This window comes from Halichoeres trimaculatus, unplaced genomic scaffold, assembly GCF_033239565.1.
Source record: "Halichoeres trimaculatus isolate MK-OKI-2021-1 unplaced genomic scaffold, fHalTri1.1 fHalTri1_scaffold_8, whole genome shotgun sequence".
In the NCBI taxonomy this organism is placed as follows: Eukaryota; Metazoa; Chordata; class Actinopteri; order Labriformes; family Labridae; genus Halichoeres; species Halichoeres trimaculatus.
In genome coordinates, this window is record NW_027437186.1 from 38185560 (window position 1) to 38209109 (window position 23550).

The 23550-nt window shown below is 39.8% G+C and overlaps 1 protein-coding gene and 1 non-coding gene across 2 annotated transcripts; both read right to left on the minus strand.

Annotated features, from left to right (window-relative positions):
- Positions 1–205: 205 nt before the first annotated feature.
- On the minus strand, positions 206–15775 carry pprc1 (PPARG related coactivator 1). The gene is made up of 14 exons (XM_074675133.1): positions 15574–15775; positions 12257–12352; positions 12003–12152; positions 10863–10943; positions 8711–10775; positions 5982–6035; positions 5234–5294; positions 3992–4059; positions 3174–3885; positions 2876–3079; positions 2723–2795; positions 2518–2639; positions 2070–2221; positions 206–676 (listed from the first exon to the last, which is right to left on the minus strand). Exons 1-14 carry the CDS (start codon positions 15748–15750, stop codon positions 576–578), a joined length of 4116 nt encoding a protein of 1371 aa, XP_074531234.1. The 5' UTR covers positions 15751–15775; the 3' UTR covers positions 206–575.
- On the minus strand, positions 2313–2450 carry LOC141795876 (small nucleolar RNA SNORA50). The gene has a single exon (XR_012598818.1). It is a non-coding gene; the product is annotated as a small nucleolar RNA SNORA50 (small nucleolar RNA).
- Positions 15776–23550: the final 7775 nt, after the last annotated feature.

Genomic DNA, 23550 nt, shown 5'->3' on the forward strand with positions numbered 1-23550 from the left:
CTGTATCCTGTCTCTCACGCCCTGACATGACAGATTTCGTGAGAATCCTTACGCTGAATATCATTGGCTGACACTTTTAAAGCATGTTATTATTTTCTTTTGCAATCAAATCTATATTCAACCAGACCTTTGGACAAGTAATGTGAAAAACTTCTAACTAAACCAGTCAATGCAGACAGAAGAAGCAGACAGAAACAAACCAGTATTTTGCATTTTATTCAGGTTGAATAGTACATTTATGCAATGTAATACAACCTAATCTCTCCCAAAAATTAGGGAGATACATTCCTCATTCTGCCCCCCTTTTTAAAAATGATCTTATACAAGTCAAATCTAATTTCACATTTAAATAAAATTTTAAAAAATTATCTATTTCCATTATTCCATTTTTTTTCTTTTACCGCTTTCATTACAAATCTTCACTTCAATAGAAGGTGTTAGCTTGCAGAAACAAAACAAAACAAAACAAATGCAAAATTTATGCAACAACCAAAATGTAAAGACAGTGTTGCAGGTGGGGAGCCAACGGTTGGCTCTGAGGTAAGTGTCGGCTGCTCCCTGCCGCGGGCCTCCTGTTACCTCTTCAGGTTCTGCTGGGCTTGCTTCAGTAAAGTGTCGAAGTCAAGTGATTGAAATTTGCCTTTCACGGGCAGTGGGTCGTAGTCTCTACTCGAATCTGTAAAGACAAAGCCAGCAGGGCATTTAAAAAGGGTAACAGAATATAAAACTTCATACATATTTCTGAAATACAATGTTTAGTTTGTCTTTTTGTTTAAAAGAAAGGCATCACATCTGGATACATGCCACTTTATCTTTATGAACTGTATGCTTTGGAATATTTAAAACTGTCTAAGTCATGAGCAGGGGTCTGCAACCTTTGCTTCAATAAGAGCCATTTTACCTCAGCTCACCTGGATTAAAGTCATTTAGGAGCCACAAAATCTACTTTATCTTCACAATAAAGACAAAAAAGTGTATTAATTCTAAACGTTGTAAAAATGAAGTGAATAATTATCTAAAAGAGAAGTTTTTTTGTGTTGATAGAAATGTACATGTGTTGTCTTCGTTAAAAAAATGTGTTAAAACTTTTAAAATATTGAAGAAATGAAATGTAAATAAGCAAATTATTAAACATCTTAATATGTTGCTAAAATTAAAAAAATATATATTTTTTAAAGTCAAAAATGTGCAAAAATTCAAACAATTTTTAGTTTTCAAAATTTGCAAAAGAATCAAATAAATATTTTAAAATTTGCTAAAATTAAAAAAACATAAAAAATACAAAATTTTATAAAGTCAAAAATGTGCAAAAATTCAGACATTTTCTTATTTCTAAAAATTTGCTAAAGATTTAAATAAATATTTTAGAGTTGCTAAAATTAAAAAATATATATATTTTTCAAAGTCAAAAATGTGCAAAAATTCAAACAATTTTCAGTTTTCAAAATTTGCAAAAGAATCAAATAAATATTTTAAAATTTGCTAAAATAAAATAAAAAAAAAATTCAAAATTTTATATAGTCAAAAATTTGCAAAAATTTAAACAATCAAGTTAAAAAAAATTGCAAAAGAATCACAAATATTTTTAAAATTTGTTAAAATTTTCAAAAAAGAAAAAAAAATTAAAATAATTAGCAAAAATATTCAGATATTCAAAAAAATTGAAATTTGCAAACATTTTAAAAATCCCCCCCCCCCCCCCCCCAAAAAAAAAAAAAAGAAATTCCAAAAAAATTGCAATAAATAAAAAAACAAATTAAAATAATTTTTAATGTCAATAATATTTTTAAAGCTACAAGGAGCGACTTCAAAGGAGTCAAAGGGCCACATGAGGCTCCAGAGCCACAGGTTGGACACCCTCGCTCATGAGTAGGCAAGCAGCAACTGATGATCCAGCATAGTTTCAGCCAGACCCTGTTAGTTTTTGGCCGTGGTTCAAAAATTAGACAGGGCTACAGGCTGCACACTGAGCTTACAGTAGGAACATTTTAACATGAATAACGGCTCCTGAAAAAGCCAATCATCCCCTTTGAGATCAGTAAAGAGTTGTTGAGGGGGTTTGTGCTCACCAAGATCAGCATAGCTGCTCTGGCAGAACTGTCTCCTTCCACCAAAACACAGATCGAACGGCAGCTCATCAGATTTGCGCAGCTTGCCTCCGTTCTCGATGGCAGTGAAAGCATCCTTTGTGTCGTAGTAAGTCACAAAGCCATAGTTGTCCCTGGAAGAGACAAAAACATCAGTCTGAGTTCATTTTCCACATGTCTGGGGTCTTTTTGTGAAAGCAGTAAAGAGTAGCAGTCACGGTAATGAGCTGTCACTTGTTTTTAAAAGAGCGACCTGGAGGTGCTGCCAGGAGGCCCCAGTTATGAACAAGTGGAGTTTACTGTAGCACTGCAGCTTGGCCTAAGAGGTCACAGCGAGACCCAGAAGGTTCAAATACAGTGCAGATTTCACACAGCACAGCACAGAGTTATTAAAAAGTTATCACATAACAGCAGACGTGTGTGCACCTACCCATGATCCCTAAAGTGCAGGGTGCAGTCTTCAATCTCTCCAAACAAAGAGAAGCGGTCTCTGAGCTCTCTCTGGGTCATAGATCCCCGGATTCGACCGACGTAGACCACCCTGCGCTCCTCCTGGAAGGAAAGGTTGTAAATGTGTTGAGTCACAGCTCAGTTATGAATCGTTTGCTCAAAGGCTCTGAGGAAAAACTCCTTACAATGGCTTTCTCCTTGAATCTCTTCACCTCCTCTGGGTTGGTCTTATTGCGATGATGGGCTCTCTGTGGAGGACTGAGGGAGGCGAAGCTTCAGGTTAGAAAATGAGAAAAAGATGTTCAGCACCTGAAGTTGAACCATTCAAAGCTCCGTACCTGTTCAACCTTCTGCTCCTGCTCCACTGAGCTCGTCTCTGAGGGGACCGAGACCGAGACCTGGAGCGACTCCAGGAGCCGGAACAGGAGGAGGAGTAAGAGTACCTCCTCCTTCTGGGAGGGGAGTGCGACACGGAGGGAGAGGAGCGAGAAGAGGAGCAGGAGGAGGAGCTGGAACTCCTGTCGCGACGGTAGGATCGATACCTGAGACAAAATGAGATGAAACAACGGTTACAGACGAGGACGGTCGTATAAAAACAGACATGAAGCTGCGTGAACGTCTGATCTGAGCGCTCACCTCTTCTTTGACGGGGAGCGGGATCTGGACTGGGATGAAGAATGGGAGTCGGACTCAGAACCACTCGATCCGGGGCTGGGAGAACGGCGAGATCTTCGTTTCCTTGACCGGCCTCCTGCCCGCTCTGTGTGACCGGATCTGGGGCTGGGTGAGCGGGAGGCAGCGCGTTGGCGGTACGACCTCCTGAGAGGCCCTCTCCTGGGGCTCGCCTCCCTGACGGTGACGTCTGTCTCTGAACGGGAGGGCGAAGCATCAGGGGTCTCCAGAACGGAGCTCCTCTGAACATCCTCAGTCCTGTGATCCAGGGTGAGCGCCGCCTGCGCTTTGCTTTCAGCAGCGTCTGCGTCGGCCATGTTGGAGGATGAGGGGACAGCTGGGCTGGTCGGTGTAGTGATGGGTTTAATGGTGATGAATGATTGCTGTTTGACATTCCAGCGCTTGCCCGACTCGCCGTTTGAGGTGCCTCTGCTGGGGAGGCAGTAGTCATGGTCCATGCACGCCACCTCCGGAGCCACAGACGCAGCAGGAGGCGAAGGAGGCGCAGGAGTGGGTTTGGTGCGAGCTCTGACTGAGGGCAGAGGCCGGGCTTCGATCTGGATCACCTTAGAGGGACTGGACTTGGAGGCCTCAGCGGCTCTGCTCTTCCCAAGCAGGGCCACGGGGGTCAGGGGTTTCCACATCTGGTGAGGAGGAGTAGCTGGAGGAGTCAGAGCTGAAGGAGGCAGGAGGAGTTTATCAGTACATTCAACATCAGCAGCATTTCATAAAGACTGTACAACACAACAGCTGCTTCATCATCAGCTTCATGCAGGAGTTACCTGCTGTGCTGGAGAGGTCGTTGGCTCGCACACGCTCCACGGCGGTTTTCTCTGGAGCCAACTCGACACTGAAAAGGAGGTCAGGGTTAGAAACTGAGGCCTGGAGATCTGTGGTGAGTCACACAAATCTAAACCAGAACTCCACACTCGGTAGGTCTCGGTAAAACACACACACACACACACCAGGGGCGTAGCTACAATTAGGCAAACACAGGCAGTTCCCAGGGGCCCCCAAAGCATCCCTTAAAAACTGATTTATGAAGTTTTCTTCAATTGAAAGCATTTCTTTTTTCTAAATCTTACTTCACATGCTTCAAAATCCATCAAAGGCTTAATCTGTAATGATGGTTTTGGGTCCTCCCCCTCCCTTCTTATTCAATGGGCTATTCCATGTTACAACACATCTGAACATGTGATTCAGGAAGAAAGTGGTAAAAACACTTTTTTCACATTTTTTCTTATTTTCAACCAAGTGTGAAATAAAACCAATGTTGCTCTGAGATCTGAGATAAACATATCAGACTTTTAGGATTTTAAGGACTTTATCTAGCCCAGGAAACAGGATCATTTTCTCTAAATCAAACTTTTTGAGTTGGTGATAAACATTATTGTATAAATCTCTTTTTTGGAAACATAACTCACTGGACAGGGGGTCAAATAAAAATACATTCACTTTAAAATAATAGGACCAAAAAGTATGGTAACTGTAAATATCACCTCTTTCAGTAGATTTTTTTTCCAGTTTGATGTTGTGCTTGATATTTACATATTTTTTCTTTACTAAATTATTTTTTCCAATATTTACCTATTGTAATGTTTTTCACTTCATCCTTTCTTGTTTGTTCCTGTTACTCTGTAAATTCCCCACTGTGGGACAAATAAGCTTCAATGGACCATGAAAGATTTCAAATCCAGGACAAAGTGGACTAAATGATGGATTCACTTTTTTCTAAATCAAACTAAAGTACAGAACTTGAGGAAATGCATTTAGTTGTGTTAAGTTAGCATGTAGAAGATTAGCACTGTCTCATGCCTTGATTCTGGGAAAGAGACAGTGGACCCAGGGAAGGCCAGTCTAGCTCTGAGGAAGAGGAGTTACAAGGACATGGAGGGCCCCATTGACTGGGTTTGCCTTGGGCCCCCAAACCACTAAATACGCCCCTGACACACACACACAGCAAAGAGCTCTCAGAGGTTTCCATCACTCGCTCAGAGCAGCTTCAGGGCTGTAGGGTAACTCACCTGGAGTTTCCTACAGCTGCTGCTCTACCAGAGACCTCCGGCACACATTGCTCCTCTTTGGCTGAAGGGAGAAGGAAGAATGACGTGAGTTCATGAACACAGGAAGAACCAAAACCAAGAAACCCAGAAACATGTCTATCAAAGTTTGGCCTGATACACGGGTCATGTTGTTGTTTTGGATCAGTGGGTTTTCAGGGCTTTTCTCTGAACGGTCAGCTGGTGGTTCAGTAACGGCGTGAGCGGTTACATATGTCTGCCAGAGCCAGCCGCTCGTTACAGATGACGATTGTACATCCGCTGGAACAAAGGCAGCAGGGGGAGAGTTAAATGGATTTGCGGACGGGGCAGAATTCCAGCAGCTGAGCAGACGAGAGCACAAAGCAGCTCCTCTGCCCCCGCGGTGCACGGCCCTTAAAGGGGACACTTCACCAGATGGAGGCAGAACATGGATCACAAAAAAACCTCAGACTTCTTCATGTTTAAGTCTGAGGCTTGTTTCAGGATCACTTTAACTCCTCAGGTCCAAACTCTCATCTGACATCCCTCCACTCACTGCGGCTAGCTAAGCTAGCACTTAGCTCTGGTGTGTGAGCTGTTATGAAACCAGGAAAACTGACACTGACTACATTTAGCCTGTTACTAAACGAGGTGACCCACTGACCACTGCAGCCACTCTGTGCCAGAGCTGAAGCTCATCAGTGACTTAAAATCTGTGGAAAATGTTGGTTATATATTTTTTTTTTTTTACCTTGAGTTTCCTCGAACTGCTCCAACAAACTGGTCAAATCAGCAGCTTCAATTCCTACAAAACATCACATTTAATCATTTTCATTCAGGGTTCCTACAGCTCAAGGAAAGTTAAATTTAAGACTTTTTTAATGACGTTGGAAATCAAATTTAAAAACAAGTCAACAACGAAACCACAATTGAAACAAACAAAACTAACGAAAACACCACATGAATTACCTGGGTTAGAGGCTATTTTAACCCTTTGTTTATTTTACATAAAACATCACTTTTTACCTTTTTTTTAACCCCATTTTTACAACTTTATGCCTATTTTGCCCCCATTCATCTCTTTCAGCCACTGTCACAACCATTTTTGTAATTTTTACATGGTTTTTGAAATTTAATTTCAAATTTATTTCTCAATTTTGCTGCCATAATCAGTTTCCTAAGCCACTTTTGGAATTTTTTTTTGCCAATTTTTCCTCATTTCTTTCTCTCTCCAGGCACCTGAGGTAGAACCAAGACATGCGTCTGCTTTTAAAGTTCCTGGTGCAACCACATCACTGTTTTGTTAGTTCCGCTATTGTGATTACGCGATGTTGCTACGAGAGTAAATCAGGAAATTATTTAGAAAAATAGACAAATGTTACTCAATATTTTTTTACTTCAAACTAACATAAATCTTACCAATGTGTTCAAATTTTTAAGACTTTAAAAATTTGGATTTAAGACTTTTTAATGCCAATTCAGGCCTTATTTTTAGAATTATGAATTCAATGCCTTTTAAGACTTTTCAAGGATCTGCAGGAACCCTGTCATTACAGGGTACAAAAGATAACTCAGTTCACAATTAAACTGAATTAGACCAAGAGAATAGACCATAAAACCAGGGGTGGCCAACCTGTGGCTCCTTGATCCATTCATAAAAATATATAAAGCTATGAGTAGCAACGTGCTGATCAATCAAAAATATTGATATACTGATGCCAGGGTTGGGTTCAGTATTGCTCAATGTTTGGGCGCGCAGGTCGATACTTAAGTTTCAGTTTCTCTTCTCTAGTATGAAATTTAAACACACTAACAAACGTAGAAAATCTCATTTTGAAATTGGAAATGTTTTGATTTTCATTTTATGTCATTTTATTTATGTGTGAGAGGAAGGTTGTTTGTAAGACCACGGGTGTGATGTGGCTCTTGGTCTCTGACTGGTTGATGCAAATGACAGCTGTCAGATAGGGATGCACGATAACTATTGGGCCAAAAATTATTATGTCCCATATCATGATGACTAGCCCTGAAAACATTTATATTTTTGTCAGCACAGCAATGTGTGAATGTTGTGTTCAAGTGCTGTCGGCTAAAAAAGAAAAAAAGCTTTCTGACTGAGAAGATTGAAGAATGCACCACAGCATGCTAATGCTACAAAACAGAAAACATGGGAGTGATGGAGTGGACTTGGTGGGATATCTTCAACATTTCTGAAGAAAACAGTTACTCTAGGAAACTTCCACGAGGAGGGAAAGGGTCATAGCTTCAAAACTTTAAACCTAATCAGTCACCTGAAACGTAACCGACGCTTTGACGGAGTTTTGAAAGCATACGAGGACACCTGGGATGCTAAAGACGCTAGCAACGTAAAACCAAGAAGTGGCCTTTATTTCATGTTTTCATACTCATATCAGGAGGTAATGCACCTTATTTAAATAGATGTGTATTTAAGATATCAAATAGTTTTGTTTGACATGTTTTAGAAAATGATTAAGAGGCTTGTCAATTGTTTTAAATTAGGGCTGCAACTAACGATTATTTTCATAATCGACTAATCGGGCGATTATTTAAATGATTAATCGATTAATCAGATAATGACACATTTTTGCACTTTCCTTTACAATTTGGCTTAAAATTGTTTTAGGTATTTTCTAAACAGCAATAAAGACAATAAAAAGCATTTTTCCTTCAGTAATATTTCATTACAGCTTTTCCCTTTTTTGGAAGTAGAGCTGCATCTGCAAATATAATTGGCCACTACGGCAAGAGAGCGGGCTCATCTCCTCCCAACTAACTTACTGTAAGCTACAATTTTATACACCAAAACACCCGCGATTGGATGCCGATGAAAATCGATTATTAAATTAGTTGCCAACTAATTAATAAATCGATTTTAATCAATTTAATCGATTATTAAATTAGTTGCCAACTAATTAATTAATCGATTTTAATCAATTTAATCGATTATTAAATTAGTTGCCAACTAATTAATTAATCGATTTTAATCAATTTAATCGATTATTAAATTAGTTGCCAACTAATTAATTAATCGATTTTAATCAATTTAATCGATTATTAAATTAGTTGCCAACTAATTAATTAATCGATTTTAATCAATTTAATCGATTAATTGTTGCAGCCCTACTTTATATTGGAAAAAATTAAATCTCGCTTCGTTTAAAGAGTCAAAACTGTTTTTGGTTTAGTTCAAATGATTCATGTCATGATCCTTGGTTTATAAACGTGTGTGTTTGTCATTTTCACCTTTGGACGCTGAAAGTTATCAGTATCAGTTTGAAAAAAAAAAAGGTTATTGAGCATCCCTCATGTCAGATGATTAAAGCCCAAAAGTGGTTTCTTTTAAAGTCACGGTGCTCATGATTTGGCTGATTTATCAGCAGAAACACTAACATGTGTATTCAGTTACTTCTTTTGTCTTTGTTGGGAGATAAAACAAATCCTAACAGATTAAAAACTCACCGATCTCACTGGTGAACGCCTCGATCAGCTCCTGCGTGGGGCTCTTCGCTCTCAGGGGCTTCAGCGCCGTAGTGGGTTTCTCTTTGTTTTCAAGCACAACAGGTTCCTCCTCCACCCTCCTGGGGTCTCTGGGGTCTGAGGGATGAGGAGCAGCAGCAGGAGGGCATTTCGCAGCACTGGGAGTTGTGACCTCAGGCGCCTTTGGGAAAACGACAGTGATCCTCCTGGGAGCAGACGCCGTAGCAGCAGTGGGTTGGATCACCTCTGTAGTGGTTTTAGTGAGGTCTGCAGACACAGGCTGAGACTTGAGCTGTTCAGGGACACACTTCGTGACCTGAGCCACAGGTTTCACAGGAGCTGGAGCGTCGGAGCTCTGAGGGACGCGGCGTGCTGCAGGCTGAGCCGTGACTTCCTGATGAGGAGCGAACTTCTTCACTGGGTTAGCAGCTGGAGGGTTTCTGGGTGGAGCAGGTCTGGGTTGTTGAGGTGTCTCCTGGGGTTTAGGAGCAGGTCTGGGGTGTTGAGGTGTCTCCTGAGGTCTAGGAGCAGGTCTGGGTTGTTGAGGTGTCTCCTGGGGTTTAGGAGCAGGTCTGGGTTGTTGAGGTGTCTCCTGAGGTTTAGGAGCAGGTCTGGGGAGTCCAGATGCCTCCTGGGGTCTAGGAGCAGGTGTAGCAGCTGGGGCCTTGCTGTTGGAGGCCACCATGTAGGCCGGTGGCGCTAACAGAGCCTCGGGGGTGGGGGGCGCACACGGTCCCCTGGGCTGCCAGGCGGGTCGGACCTCCTCCTGGTCCTTCTTTGCTGCCTGCGCGCTGAGGCGTCTGGGGTCTTTCGGGCTGGGGTCTGGCAGGCAGGGGATGGGGGGCAGCTCCTTGGGGGGCTCGGGGAGGCTGGGCCACTTGGTGCTGTTGTGGTCCTGTTTCTCCACAGGAGCCGGTTTCTTCTGCTGTCGGAGTCTGCGGTACTCGGCCAGACTGAGAGCTTTGGGTTTTGGTTCTGGGGCGGCGGGGGCCACGGGAGGTGGGGCCTCGCTGGTCTGAGGGGTCATGGGGGACGTGAGAGGACCAGGAGCAGCTGTGGCTCCGTCTGACGGCCCTGGGGGAGGGGCAGCAGAGGGGGCAGGTGGGTCTTGCAGCGGTCCAGGTGTGTCTTCAGACCGGCTGGGGCTCAGCTCAGGGTCTGGGCGGCCCGGTGGACTCGGCTGGGCGCTGACGTGTGACGGAGCTGCTTCCTGTGTTGGTGACACTGATGTGACGTCTTGTGCTTCAGAAACAGGAGCTGGAGCTGTCGTGGAGACCTCTTGTGTTTGTTTTGGTTTCTCAGGCGCTCTGACGCTCGGCGTTGGAGGTTTTGGTGCTTCACGTCTCGTCTCTTTAACGACCTTCTTCACAGGTTTTCTGGGAGGTTCCTGAGCCGTGGGCCGTACTCTGCCGCTCCTGAGGACGCGTCCTTCCACAGGCTCAGGCTGAAGCTGCTCTTTGCTCTTCTTCCTCTTTTTCCTGCGGGAGGGGCTCTTCTCCCTGATCTCCTCTTTCTGCCTGTCCATCAGCTCGCTCCTTACGCCTCGTGTCACGGGCGGTGAAACCTCCGGCAGGTCAGTGACGGATATTTCTTCATCATCAACAACAACTATGTGCTCTGAGCTGTCCGAGTCAGCTTCGTCTGCTTCCTCTGACACCTTCAGCTCTGAACATGTTTCCTTTAGTGCAACGGTGACCGGCAGAGCCATGTCTGGGATGGCCAGGATGGGCTCTCCATTCTCCCCCTGGTCGACCACTTCAAGTAAGATCCCTCCTTCAGGCAGCACCTGCTCCCCCTCGCCGTTCTCCACAGAGATGCTCATACAGTACGGGTGCATGTGTCTGACCAGGTCTCCCAGACACACCGAGACGCCGTCCTCCTCCTCCTGCTCAAAGGTGATGGGCAGAGGCAGCGTGAGACCTTTCCAGTCCAGCAGGTCGCTGTCGGGCGAGGAGTCGTGGCTCATTGGGCTCAGCGTGAAGGAGCCGTCCTCCTCCTCCTCCCCGTCACTCCTCTGCAGGGAGTCAGCGAGTATCCTGGGCATGCTCTGTGACGGACCAACAAAGACCCAGATTAATACGGAAACCTGGCTCGTTCAGGTCTTCATGGACCAAATACAGAGAGAGGAAACTACCTTTCCAGTGGACGAGGGTTTTGTGTTGTACAGCGTGTCTCTCTCTGGAGGGGAACGGGACAGACACAGCAACCTCCTGAGCTGGAGAGACGCAAAGAAATTCAGTGACATTAACACTTTATTTTATACGGAGGCTGCAGAAAATTTGCAGAACGACATCGAGCAGTGCTTCAAAAAAGTTCCTCTTACATACTTTCCTTTTTATGGATCATTGAATAAGGAACAAACAAATCTTGAAAAAGTTCGCAGAAAAAAATGCTAGTACAACTTTGGCTGTAAACTTTTCTTATCCTGAGCTCAAAGACCACATGGAGGATGTGGGACTAGTCCAGGGGTGTTCAACCTGTGGCTCTGGAGCCTCATGCTGCTCTTTGACTCCTTTGCAGTGGCTCCTTGTAGCTTTAAAAATATCATTAAAATAAAGGGCTTTTAATATTTTAATGATAACAACACAGACACTAAGTGTAATCATAAAATTTGGACTAAAAATGCATCACCTCTTGAAACAAAGCTTTAATTATTTGTGATTTTTTCAATTTTTTTTTTTCAATTTTTTTGACATTTTTGCAAACTAAGAAAAAGAATCCCACATTTTTTAAAGATTTTGCAAATTTTTGATTTTTTATATAAATCCCTCTTTTTTCTTGCAATTTTAGAAAAATTTTACAATTTTTGGAAATTAAGCAAAATTTTCAAATTACATTATTAAGGTTTTTTTTTGCAAATGTATGACATTTCAACAATTTCTTTGAAATTTTGCACATTTTAAAAATTCATTTCTTATTTTGCAAATTTTTTAAAATGTTTTTTTCAATTTCCAAATTATGCAAAATTTATAAAATCTATGACACTACAAATTCCTTTTTTTCCTTAAATTTGCAAATTTATTAAAAAATAGATTAAATAAATTAATAAATAAAAATGTACAAATTTATAAACACTAAAACTTCTCGTTTAGATAATTAATCACCTGATTATACACTTTTTTTGGTCTTAACTCGAAGATAAAGTAGATTTTGCGGCTCCTGAATGACTTTCATCCAGGTGAGCTTAGGAAAAACGGCTCTTTGGAAAGTAAAGGTTGCAGACCCCTGGACTAGTCTGAGGACTTGGAGGAGCGTGTGACAGCTGGACACTGACCGGAGAGTGTTCCCTGCCCTTCTGACCCGACAGCAGGTCAGAGTCGGGCAGGGTGTCGAATGGGGACAGGTTTTCGTCGTCCACATTGTCGAGGATCTCGGTCAGAGCGGTCAGCAGCGTGGCTTCACTTTCTCCGTACAGGTCTTTAGTCTAAACACACATACGGGAGGAATACAAACTGTGTTAACACGAGGACGTGTCTGTGAGGTTACTGTAATGTTCAAACATGTTAAATGATGTTAAATGAGCCTTGCCTCTATTATGGGCGAGTCATCTAACATAGAAAGTATCGAAGGGTCCAAGCAGCTTTGAAGAGCTTCAAGAGTTTCTCCGGAGCTCAGCACAGCAGCCTGCAGAGAAAACACACATTTCACAACAATGACACAGAGATTTAACTACAATAACAACATACATGACGAACTGTGGAGAGGTCTGGGCAAACATTTATTTACAAATACACACACTCTATTTTTCCTGGGATAAAAAAGCTGTATCAATTATAAGTGAAAAAAAAAAAAACAGTGAACTAGGGGTGCACCGATCATACATTTCTGGCTGATCACTGATCTTTAAAAAGCCTGACCTGCCAATACAGATTTTTATGTTTTATTTTTTATAACTGACATCATATACCTTCAATTTTTCCAATATTATTTTATTGAAAATCATTAAACAATACCGAAGAGAGAATAAAATATCTATGTTTAACTTAAACATCCATAAAGTGTCCTGAGTTTTAGGTCTCAGAGCAAAAATCAACAAAGGCTGGCTTTCATACCTCTGTATATAAGATCAGTTTCATATGTAAGGATGGGCAGATCACCAATCAGGGGTCACCGATCACCCAAAATTTAGGAAATCAGCATCGTTCGATCAGTGCATGTCTGTCATGAACCAACCAGTTCCTAATTTTTGCAAATCAGTGTACTCAAATTTACAGACTGAGTTGATTAAATCACAATACAAACAATGTAAAAAGCAACAACAGGTAAATTACCACAAAGTATTCAGAAGCTGTTTATAATGAGAGACCATCTATATAGTCTCATTTTCCAAAAACCAAAGAACAAATACTAAACCATTTTTTTATTATTGTTATTTTTTATCATTATTTTTTAAATAATATTGCTATTTTTTTATATACGTATTATTGTTATTTTTTATACTATTGTTATTTTATATTATATTATTGTTATTTTTAAAAATATTTTTTGTATTATTGTTATATTATTGTTTTTTTATATTATTGCTATTTTTTTGTTTTTTATAATTATTGTTATTTTTATCTTTTTTAATATTATTGTTATTTTTTATATCATTATGTGATTGTTGATTTGTATCCTGTAAAAGAAGGGGTAGATACAATAAGAGTTTTCTTCTTTCTGCTCCTTTTCATTCAGTTTTCATGATCTTTTATTTTTTCTTTGTGTTGATTTGTATTTATAAAAGAATGAAATAAATAAATAATAATAAAACAAATACTTAATTGTAGTGTCTGTTGGTTAAAGGGGTCAAGTTATGAAATTCCTCATCTGGAGAAATAAAAACTTGTTGTAAATTAAGAATGCTAAAAAGACTGTACAAAAACCATGTTACTCAGAAATATACAACTGAAAATACAAGTTAATTATTTTGTGTTATTATACTCTTAGCTCCAATTGTTATTAGCAATAACTTGCATTTATATAGTTTTTCATTTCCAGTTTGTAAATTGTTTCATGTTTTGAAGGAAAACTGAAACAAATGTCTAATTCATTCATTCACGTATGAAAGTATAGAGTAATGTGTGAAACATGCTGAAGTATTTTCATCAGGATTCTTGTCTCTTCTCACTCTTCCTACAAAGAAATAAGTGTGAAACATGTAGAAACAGAAACATCTTTGTCTTCAAACCTGCCTCAGACTCAGGCAGTGAAATCAGCCTCAGGCGCTTTGTTTCTACATGTGTCAAACAGAAGTTATTTAAAAGAATACAGTTGAGGAGGAAAATAGGTCATGCTAGTTGATTCATTTGGCTGTTTGGGTGCAAGCCTGAACTCAAGTCAGGCGTTTAACCATGGGATTCAGAAAAGGAAACCCCACAGGGCAAGTTCCAACCTCTGAGACGGAGACAACAAATACCATCAGCATTTTCTTACCACGGGAGAAAGTTTCTGTGACACTTGCAGTTTCAAAACATTTATTTATAACTTCTATTTAGTTTTTACTCAAAATATACAGCCAAAAAAAATCTGCAAACCTCAAATGTTTTTGTAAAAAAAAAATGTATTTATAGCTAGGATAAACTTTCCTACATGTGATTAAGATCCGTAGGCTTATTAGACATCACATAATCAACACTGTGACACGTAAAATAAGTAAAGTACCCCCTATATGGTTCAACATGACTGATAAAAATGTGCACATTCATCTGAAAAATCAGCAGTTTCTCTCAGAGACCCACGTGTTTGTGTCTACACATGCACACCCTGTGCGCAGACATGTTTGATCCTTGCCCCAGCCCGTCCAAAGGGAGGCAGTAGTAGGCATGAGGTCTCTGAGAAACCCACGTGTTGCACTACAACAAACCCGAGCAGGGCCTCAAAGTCTGCTCCAGTCCTTTACTCCAACAACCAACTCACTGATTACATTAATTTACAGTGTGCTTGCTCAAAAATGCAGGTTAAGTAGCGAGCTAACTACATGGAAGGGTGTGGGATCATATTTTAGTGGCTGTACCTGCTGCGCATGTGCGGCAGTACCCCACATGTGACCCAACACGACTCCACCACATGTGGGTAAACACATGAAAACTTCACTGCAGTGCTGCTGAATGTTCACACTGAAAGAAACCACGGCTGTCTCAGATCAATACTGATGAGCACCAGAGTCTGAATATATCAAAGAGCTTCATCACTGTATGCATCATCATCATCATCATCATCACTGATGACACATTACTGCATTGAGCTGGCACAGAGCCCACTAACTAACCACAGCATGGGAAAGTTAATATACAGCATCTTAAACAACCAGGTTAAAACAAAAGAAGCCAGTAACTGGTGACCAGGCTAGTTTGTTAGCACCCTGCAGTGTTTGTCACCACGTGTGGGTGAATCACACAGTGGACTGTACACAGAGCATTCACACATTAACCAACTGATGGAGCTAAATACGGAGAAATAACACAATTTAAACATGTAGCACACATGCAATGCCATTTATAAACAAAAACACACAGCTGTCACTTCTTTTTCCCAAACTATTGTTTATATTATGAGCGAGGAAGCGTGTAGTGTCCACATACCGGCCGGTGAAGCTAAAGACTGATGCTAGCTTTGATATAAAGCTCACAAGCTACAGCACTGTAACCCTCCTGAGCTGTGACTTACATGTAAACACACGATAGCACAGTTATTACAGTCTGATATCCACAGCATGCACTTGATGAAGTTTTACTAGTAATACTACGGTTGTATCCACGTGTCACTTCTCCTTGCGCAGTGTACAGCACACACAGCTAAACACACACGCACAGCTGCTAACAGCGGGAATCTGTGACAGAGAATAAAACACAGATCGCTTCCTTTACCTCGTCTAGTGTATCTATGGGGAAAAACTCCATATTGCACGCAGTTAAAGTCTCCTCGCCTGCTCCCCACCGCGCCGCCATCTTGCCGCTGTGCTCCCCACCCTGTCTCGTGTCGGAATGAGGAGGAATGAATCGTGGAGGAACAAGCACGCCGGCAGGGGACACGTGGTCCAGCATTCCCGGCAAAAGTGACGCAAAATGACGCCGGGGTCAGAGGTAGGGTGACCACGTTTTGTTGTAGTTCAGTTAAGTGGCCATATGGATGATTTTCTGATTTTACACGACATTTTGATGCATAACTAAGAGCTGAAGTGTAACACTAGACAAACTATCTAAAATGAAAAGTTAAAAACTGGGTTTAACCCGTGGTTTAAGTTAACTTCACCTCTGAATAGCTTGACCCGCGAAAACAAGCTCACAGGCTGATACGCTTCTTTGGGGTCTTTATAGTAAAATGGTAAAAATGTAATAATAATAATAATAATAACGACCACAACAACAACAACAATAATAATAATAATAATAATAATAATAATAATAATAATAACAGCAATAAAATAAATATCTTCTATATTTTCAACTTACACCCCCCTCTTTTTAACTGCAGGCCATGTGAAAAAGTTGAATGATGAAGTCTACTGACCATATCAGAGACATATTCTCCCAAATATTGTCTCTAAAGTGATAAAACACTTGTTTATTATGTTTAATTTTATTATTGATTGCAAATCTGTTATTATTTTCAAACATGCTATAAAAGACATACAATTTATTCTAAGTTTAATGATTTTATGTGGCTAATATTAAAAAGTGCATCCCTTTTTTAAAAAAAAAAAATTATTCACTATTTTTTATTTAATTAATGTATTTATTTATTTTATTAATTTATTTATTTTATTTATTTTTAGAACAATAACTCTATTTTCGGGTCCCTTAAATTTATTGATACCAAAAAAATGTACGAAAACATTAGACCTTTCTTATAAGTATCCTGTAGATTGTTTTTCTTTTAGCATCTAATAATCGACATTTATCTAACCCATGATTATATTTATATTTTGTGTATATCATTCTATACATAGTTTAAATCTAGTGAAAAATTATTCAAACAAGATTATTCTGATATTTATTATATTGTACATATCATGTATTGGTTTTGATTTATTTCAAAAATTCAAAACATTTAGAAAATTGTGATTTTTTTTAAAAAAAAAAAAGAGAAAAAAAAAACAAAAATTGGCAGAAAACTTGCAATAAAAAACAAAACAAAACAAAACAGCATTTTTTGATTTTTTTTGCAAAATTTTCAGAATACAGAATTTTGATGAATGGGTAAAATTGTCCTAGAATTTAAATTTGAAAAATTAAAAATTAAATAAATAAGTAATTCCATACATTTTAGTAATTTCAATTTTTTTTGGAATTTCAATAATTTTCAAAAACTTTTATTTTTGACTTTTTCAAAATTTGCAAAGATTACAAAAATCTGGGAAGTTTTGAAAAGTTGTGAATTTTTATTTATTTATTTGGTTATTTAATGTATTTATTTATTTTATCTATTAATTTTTAGAACAACAGCTCTATTTTTGGATCCCTTCAATTCAGTGATACCAAAAAATGTGTGAAAATATTAGACCTTTTTCATTAGTATTTCGGTTATGTTTTTCTTGTAGCATCTAATAACTGACTTTTATCTAACCAATATTTATATTTTTTCTTTTTTTTCCTTATGTATTTCTTCTCCTTGTGTTTATCTGGATTTGTATTAAGCAAATGCCTGTAGTGTTGGCAAAAAAAACCAAACAATTAAAACCACCAAAAATTAATTAAAAAAACAATTGTTATGATATATTTTACTGAACGTATTATGTGGCAAAGTTTAGAATAATTTCAGTTTGAAAAGAATCATCTTTCTCTTCTTTTGTCATTTTCAAAAGTGATCAACCAGGTTTAAGAACAAAACCTCAACTTTACCCTGAAACCTGGGGACTCTAACAAAACAAGTTTCACTGAGTAGCAGGTTTTAAATACCCTCCACCACACCCATCCCAGATTCCCCTTCCTCAGTTTGTATCTGAATGTTATGGTTAAGGTCTGGAGTCGTGTCTTGACCGTTTATCCTGTAAAAAACGTTAATTCCTGTAACAGTATATGTGAGTACAGTATAATGACCCATTTATGTATCAAAATCCTTATTCATCAAGTTGGTGAAATCAAAGTCACCACATTAAGCTTTAGAAACAGTTAGCATAATGTGAAGGTAGAGGAACTACTGAAACTAAATTTAGATGTTAATAAAAAAAATTCAACCTGAAAGAAACTACAGTATTGCAACATGTTGGAGTAACAATGAAAGTCTCAGGAATCAAGTTTTTCTTTTCAGACTTGTTTTTCAGGGGCCTGCAAGTACCCTGTGATAGTAAATAGCGACCACCAGAGGGCGCCACTCAGCTAATGCTCTGTGGCTCTCATAGTCATCCTGAAACAAAAACACGTTTTAAAAATATCTACTTAAAAACATCTCTTAACAAGTTATTGCTTTCGTTTTTATTGTAGGGGTTTGTGGGCAGCTGTAGAAACATGAAGGATGTGATTCACATTCGTCTTAAAAGGCAGTGTTTAAGAGCATGATGCAAACTGAAGTTTCTGATGAAATCTGTGAGGCTCATGCTTTGATTTTATTTATAAGGTGACAGTCTTTTCAGTGAGACTTGGGTATCAGCAGCCGTTAGCGTCATGTGCTTACAACAGAAATCTGACAGAGGCAGTTAAATTAAGAGGTTTTGATAGAAATCTGTTTGTTAACCAGGTGCAGCACACAGAATGGAGTCAGGAAAAATGAACAAGCAGGAGCTGTGATCAAACTGGGTCAGAAACAAAAAGTGGGGAGACGTGCTCTGCTGGAGGATCAGGACTGCGTGGTACTGCCATGGGCAATTCCCCGACTCCCATGAGCAGACACGGATTAGAGGTGAGCTCAGAAATGCACTGACATACACACACGCACACAAAATCTGTGGTCTTTAGCTATGGTTTCACTTTATTATGGTCTTTTTAACTTATATTAATAATGTCAAAATAAACTCTTATTTTCCCAATAAATGTTAAAGATTTCTCAATCTCACGTTACTCTGTAGTCCAGGGCTCTGCAACACTTGATTTGATAAGAGACGTTTTTCCTTAGCTCACCTGGATTATAATTATTCAGAGCCACAAAAAAATCTACTTTATCTTTAAGATAAAGGCTATAATGTGTTTGAAATTCCACACAATATTTTGAATCTATTAAAAAAGTAGCCAAAAAAGAAGATCCTTCAATTTATAATATTGTAATAACTATGTCTTGGTTTTTATTTATTTATTTTAAAAATTCAAAAGATTTTAAAAATGTGAGTGTTTGTGTTGTTTTTTTTTCCAAAAATTAAATAAAAAAGAAATTTAAAAAAAAATTGGTACAAAATTTGCAATAAAAAAACTTTTTTAGTCTTTTTTGCCAAGTTTTTTGCAAATTAAAGAAAAAAAAAATATTAAAAGAATTTCCGAAAAAATCCCCAAGATTTTGATGAATGGGAAAAATTGTAAAATAAAATTTGAATTTAAAAAATTTGAAAAAAAAAAGAAATTCCAGAAATTTGAATAATTAAAAAAAAAATTCAATTATTGTCAAAACTCATTTTTTTAATTTTCACAAATTTGAAAAGTTTACAAAAAAAGAATCCTTAAATCTGCAAAAATCACAGAAGTTTTTATAATTCAATGAATATTTAAAATTCTAAAATTCCTAGAAACACCTTAAATTTTATAACACAATTATTTTTGATATTACTTAAGTTATCTTTGGTTGCTGTTTGGTTATGTTTGGTCAGATATCAAGCTCAGTATCAATCCAGCACATTGTCAGTTAAATGAATCCATCCACACAGAATTAAAATCTGTATTTTCTTCCAGATGAGTCTTTTTGTAGATGTAGTTATCTTCCCAGGGCTGTAAAACTTGAGGTTAGCCACAGGTGCATGGAAAGTTGGTGGGCTGTTGATGTTGTAGGAGGTGAAGTAGAGCGGTGGCAGGCTTTATTGACAGATGGGATGAAGATTTAGTTCAACTAAATGTTAACGCAGGATTTTATTTAGTGTCAGTGTCTTTAATCATCAATACCCTCTGTAAGAAAAATAACTATTCTTTATTTCAGTAATATTTTTTAAAGCTACAAGGAGCCACAGGTTGGAGACCCTGGTCTGTCAGCTTCGTCATGTCCCAAATCTTCTCTCAGAGCTTTTGCTCATGCGTTTTTTAAAGACATCCTTGTTACAGTCACAAAACATCCAACTCATCAGCTTACAGACTGGCTGCTGTGGATTGTCTGGCTTTAATCCAGAGATCCCTGCGGCAACAATTATGAGTCTCACTGATCAGTTTTGCTCCTTGTCGTGTATCAGCTGAGGAACATCAATCTGGATGAAGAACAAAGCTCTTTGGTGGAGCGTCATGGCGTTTAACGTTTACATAAGTATCTCATTCTGCTGGTAGGAAACACTGAGCATCATTTCACAAATACGCTTGTTCTCTTTCATGTCACAAATATCTTTATCTTCAAACTTGTCCCAGACACAGGCCGTGAGCGCTCCATCCTTCCTCCATCAGCTGATCCGTTCATACAGTCCATGCATTTATCTGGACATGCTGAGGTCAGGGGGGCTGGATCCAGTCCCAGCTGTCTTTGGCAGAGAGTCAGGGCAGACCCTGGACAGGTGGCCAGTCTATCACCGGCCTGACACGTAGAGATACAAAACCAAACACACCCACACACACGGTTCAAACCTGCCAACGCTCGACTGGAAACGAGGCAGATTTTCTGGAGTGGTGATAAATCAGCTCATGAAGCCAGTCCAGATATAAACGTTAAAATCAGATTAATTAATGAAGCAAATGTGTGAGACGAGTCGATTCCAATCCTTCGTTTAAGGCTCAGTTTGAAATAAATTAAAGACAACTGACAAGATGTACAAAAACAGGGAAACGTGATAATAATGGTATGTTACTGCTGTTGACATGTTTTGTACTTTTTTTTTAACAGTTTGCACCTCTCTGTTGCTCAGTGTTTGTAGATCATAGAGCTGTGCAGTGTAGAATGAGTCCACCTGTTTAAGTTCTGTTTGTAGTTTTTGCTCTTTTTGCGGTTTTGTTTGCACAGATTGAGTAATCCCATATTTGGCTCCTGTTTTAAGTTAAATCTGAGTTTAAGCTGCAGTCTGTACGGTACATGTAGCTGACTCATTTAGGCACATTTAGAATAGAATAGAATAGAATAGATCTTTATTGTGATTGTAACAAGTAAAATGAAATTGAAGTCGCAGCAGCAATCAAGAAAACCAAGGTAAGAAAGTGTATAGAAAGTGTAAAAAGCTCCATAAGAAAATAGATGCTGACAGCTTGTCCATCATTGTCCAGTCAGCCAGCCTCCACCTCCACAGGGTCCAGGACTGAGCTTCTTCAGCAGTCTGTTCAGTCTCTGTCTCCTGGATCCTGTCTGCTCACAGCAGGTGAAGCTCTTCACATGTGGCCTTGGTGTCTGCTGTTAGCTCTGTTAGCCATGTCTGTGAATAGCATGATGCTACTCTGCCCTCTGGTATTCCCTCTGTTGCTGTGTTAGCACAGCTAGCTCGTCCATCTTATTGGAGATAGATCTTACGTTCCCAATAACGATGGATGGAAGGACAGGTCCATGTCGTCACTTCTTAGCTCACACCTGAGAACCAGCACGTCGTCCTCACCTCCTTCTCCTCACCTTGTGGGGAAACATCTGGCCTAGCACCAGTTAGCATTGACATGCTACAGGCTGCTAACAGCTGATTTCACATGTAAACAATGCAGTCATGGTTACATGTAGGATCTCCAGACAAACACAGGAGAAAAGTAGTAAAAATATCACTGAAGACACAAAAAGTTTGGTGTCCACGACCAACAAATGAGCCATACAAAGTAATGATCCACTCCTCCAGACACGCTTATGATCCGTGAGCTGCTCCTACAGGAACCAACCCTGGACCTCTGGTGGGGAAGGGGTACCAGCAGTGGGGAACCTTCAGGGACTTCTAGGCCTTCAGAGAAGGCCTTAAAAAATCTGGACCAAAAAATATACGTATTATATATCTATATATATAAATATATATATTCTCATTTAGTTGAATAAAATACATTTAATGCATCATGTAAGTTTTGAAATTAAGTGTACTGCAAAGTTCACTTCAGCAATGAAAGGGTTACTGTCTTGAAACATGTTATCTCCATCGGAGCCCGGTTTGCTGGCTCATTAAGTGGTTAGGACTTCACGAAGGCCAGGCTGTGTTTTGGTTTGGAGAGAGACAGGAAAATTGACCAATCACGATTTGACTTTTTGGGGGCGGGACAAAAACAGAGAAGCGTAGGCCTTCGTGAAGTCCGAACAGTGGGCAGAGTGGTGAGAGCGGCGAGAGGAATGGCAGAAGACGAGAACAAAGTTGTGGCTAGCTTGTTAGCATTTTTTCAGCGTGTGCGAGTAAAAATTTAATCTGGTCGCGCGAGTGGATATGTCTTAATACTTCATCTATCACGGGCACTGTGTAAGACATTGTGTATTGAATTCTCCCTCTCTTCCACTGGCTCAGCCAGTCTCCTCCACCTGAACTCTCCCCTGTTTTAAAGAGAGAGCGCCGTCGCGTACATTTGCAGCTCGTATGCGCATCACACACAGAAGATAGAACATCACAATGACACACGTTTCACTATTCCAGAGTCAGCCTTCTCACAATATGATTCACGCTGCTCTAGACTCTCCTGATTGGAGAGGATGCTGCGTTAGAGCAGAGCTACGTTAGTTAAACTCACAACATGTCAACACAAAAAAAGAAAGACAGAAAACAGCTAAGGCTCTGATCATCTCTTCATCAACAAGTGCAGCACAGTTATCTGTCTCCGTCTCTGAGGTCTCCTGCAGCGTCTTTGGATCAAACCAACTAAGAGAGAGGGGGTGGGTGATTTTTGAGTTTTCGATATAACGCCCAAGTACAGGACTTGATTCACTTTCAAAAATATTAGCGATCACAGGAGCATACTTTAAGTGGGGGGACAATCAGGAGAAATCACAAGCCAGGAAAACAGCCAGAGAAGGGGTTTAAAAAATGGGAGACTCCCTCCATATTCAGGAGTGTTAGCAGCCTGCCAGTACTCTCCATGGGTAAAAGTAACGAGTTTATGTATGACACAGATTGACAAAGATAAAAACTAAAGACATTTTCTTCATCATTTTGGGTTATTTTAGTAAGTTTTATAAACTCACTTAATAATGTTATTCATTGTTTTATGTAAAGCCTCTTATTTATTTTTATTTAATTTATTCAATGAAAATGTTTATTGTTAACTACTTTTTTCCGCGATGATTTCTTTTCTGGGCTGTGAGGGCTGAGGTGAAGGCCCAGCTGTAGTACTCACGGTTCGCCACTGGGTACCAGGATCAGTTAGTGGAAAGTTCTGGTAACAATATGGTCGTTCTCATCATTAAATTCTCTCGTTAAGCTTCTCTAAAGTTTGAAACTGTTGAAAAGTTTTGGTTTGAAGTTTTCTTTGAGATTTATTTTGTTTCATCTGAGCTCATGGTGTTGGATGACGTCCTGTTTGTCTCGACCCGAGCTTTCATGGTTCCTGTTTCTAAGCGTGTGGACCTCCTCGGCTCCAGTCTCTCTGCCTCCTCTCCTCCTCTCACCTGCCGTGTCTCTGGTGACTCCTCTGCTCCTCCTCAGTCTCCCAGAGGTTCGCCGTCGCTCTGAGAGACGTATGAGCTCTGTCCGTGTGTGTGTGTGTGTGTGTGAGGGAGAGAAACACACCGCTGTGCCCCGACACACTTCCCAACCGCTACCTACCCACCTACCTACTGCTGCTCTGTGGTTGCCATGGATACAGTGCCCTCCTTCACCCCCCTCTCGCGCTCTGGTGCTGGGTATG

Excerpts from the sequence above, each read along its gene's own strand:
- pprc1 (XM_074675133.1), bottom strand. The coding sequence starts at position 15,750 with ATGCTGGACCACGTGTCCCCTGCCGGCGTGCTTGTTCCTCCACGATTC. Across the intron at positions 3,886-3,991 it reads CGACCTCTCCAGCACAGCAG|CTCTGACTCCTCCAGCTACT; the intron begins GTAACTCCTGCA and ends TGCCTCCTTCAG. Across the intron at positions 3,080-3,173 it reads CGCTCCCCGTCAAAGAAGAG|GTATCGATCCTACCGTCGCG; the intron begins GTGAGCGCTCAG and ends ATTTTGTCTCAG.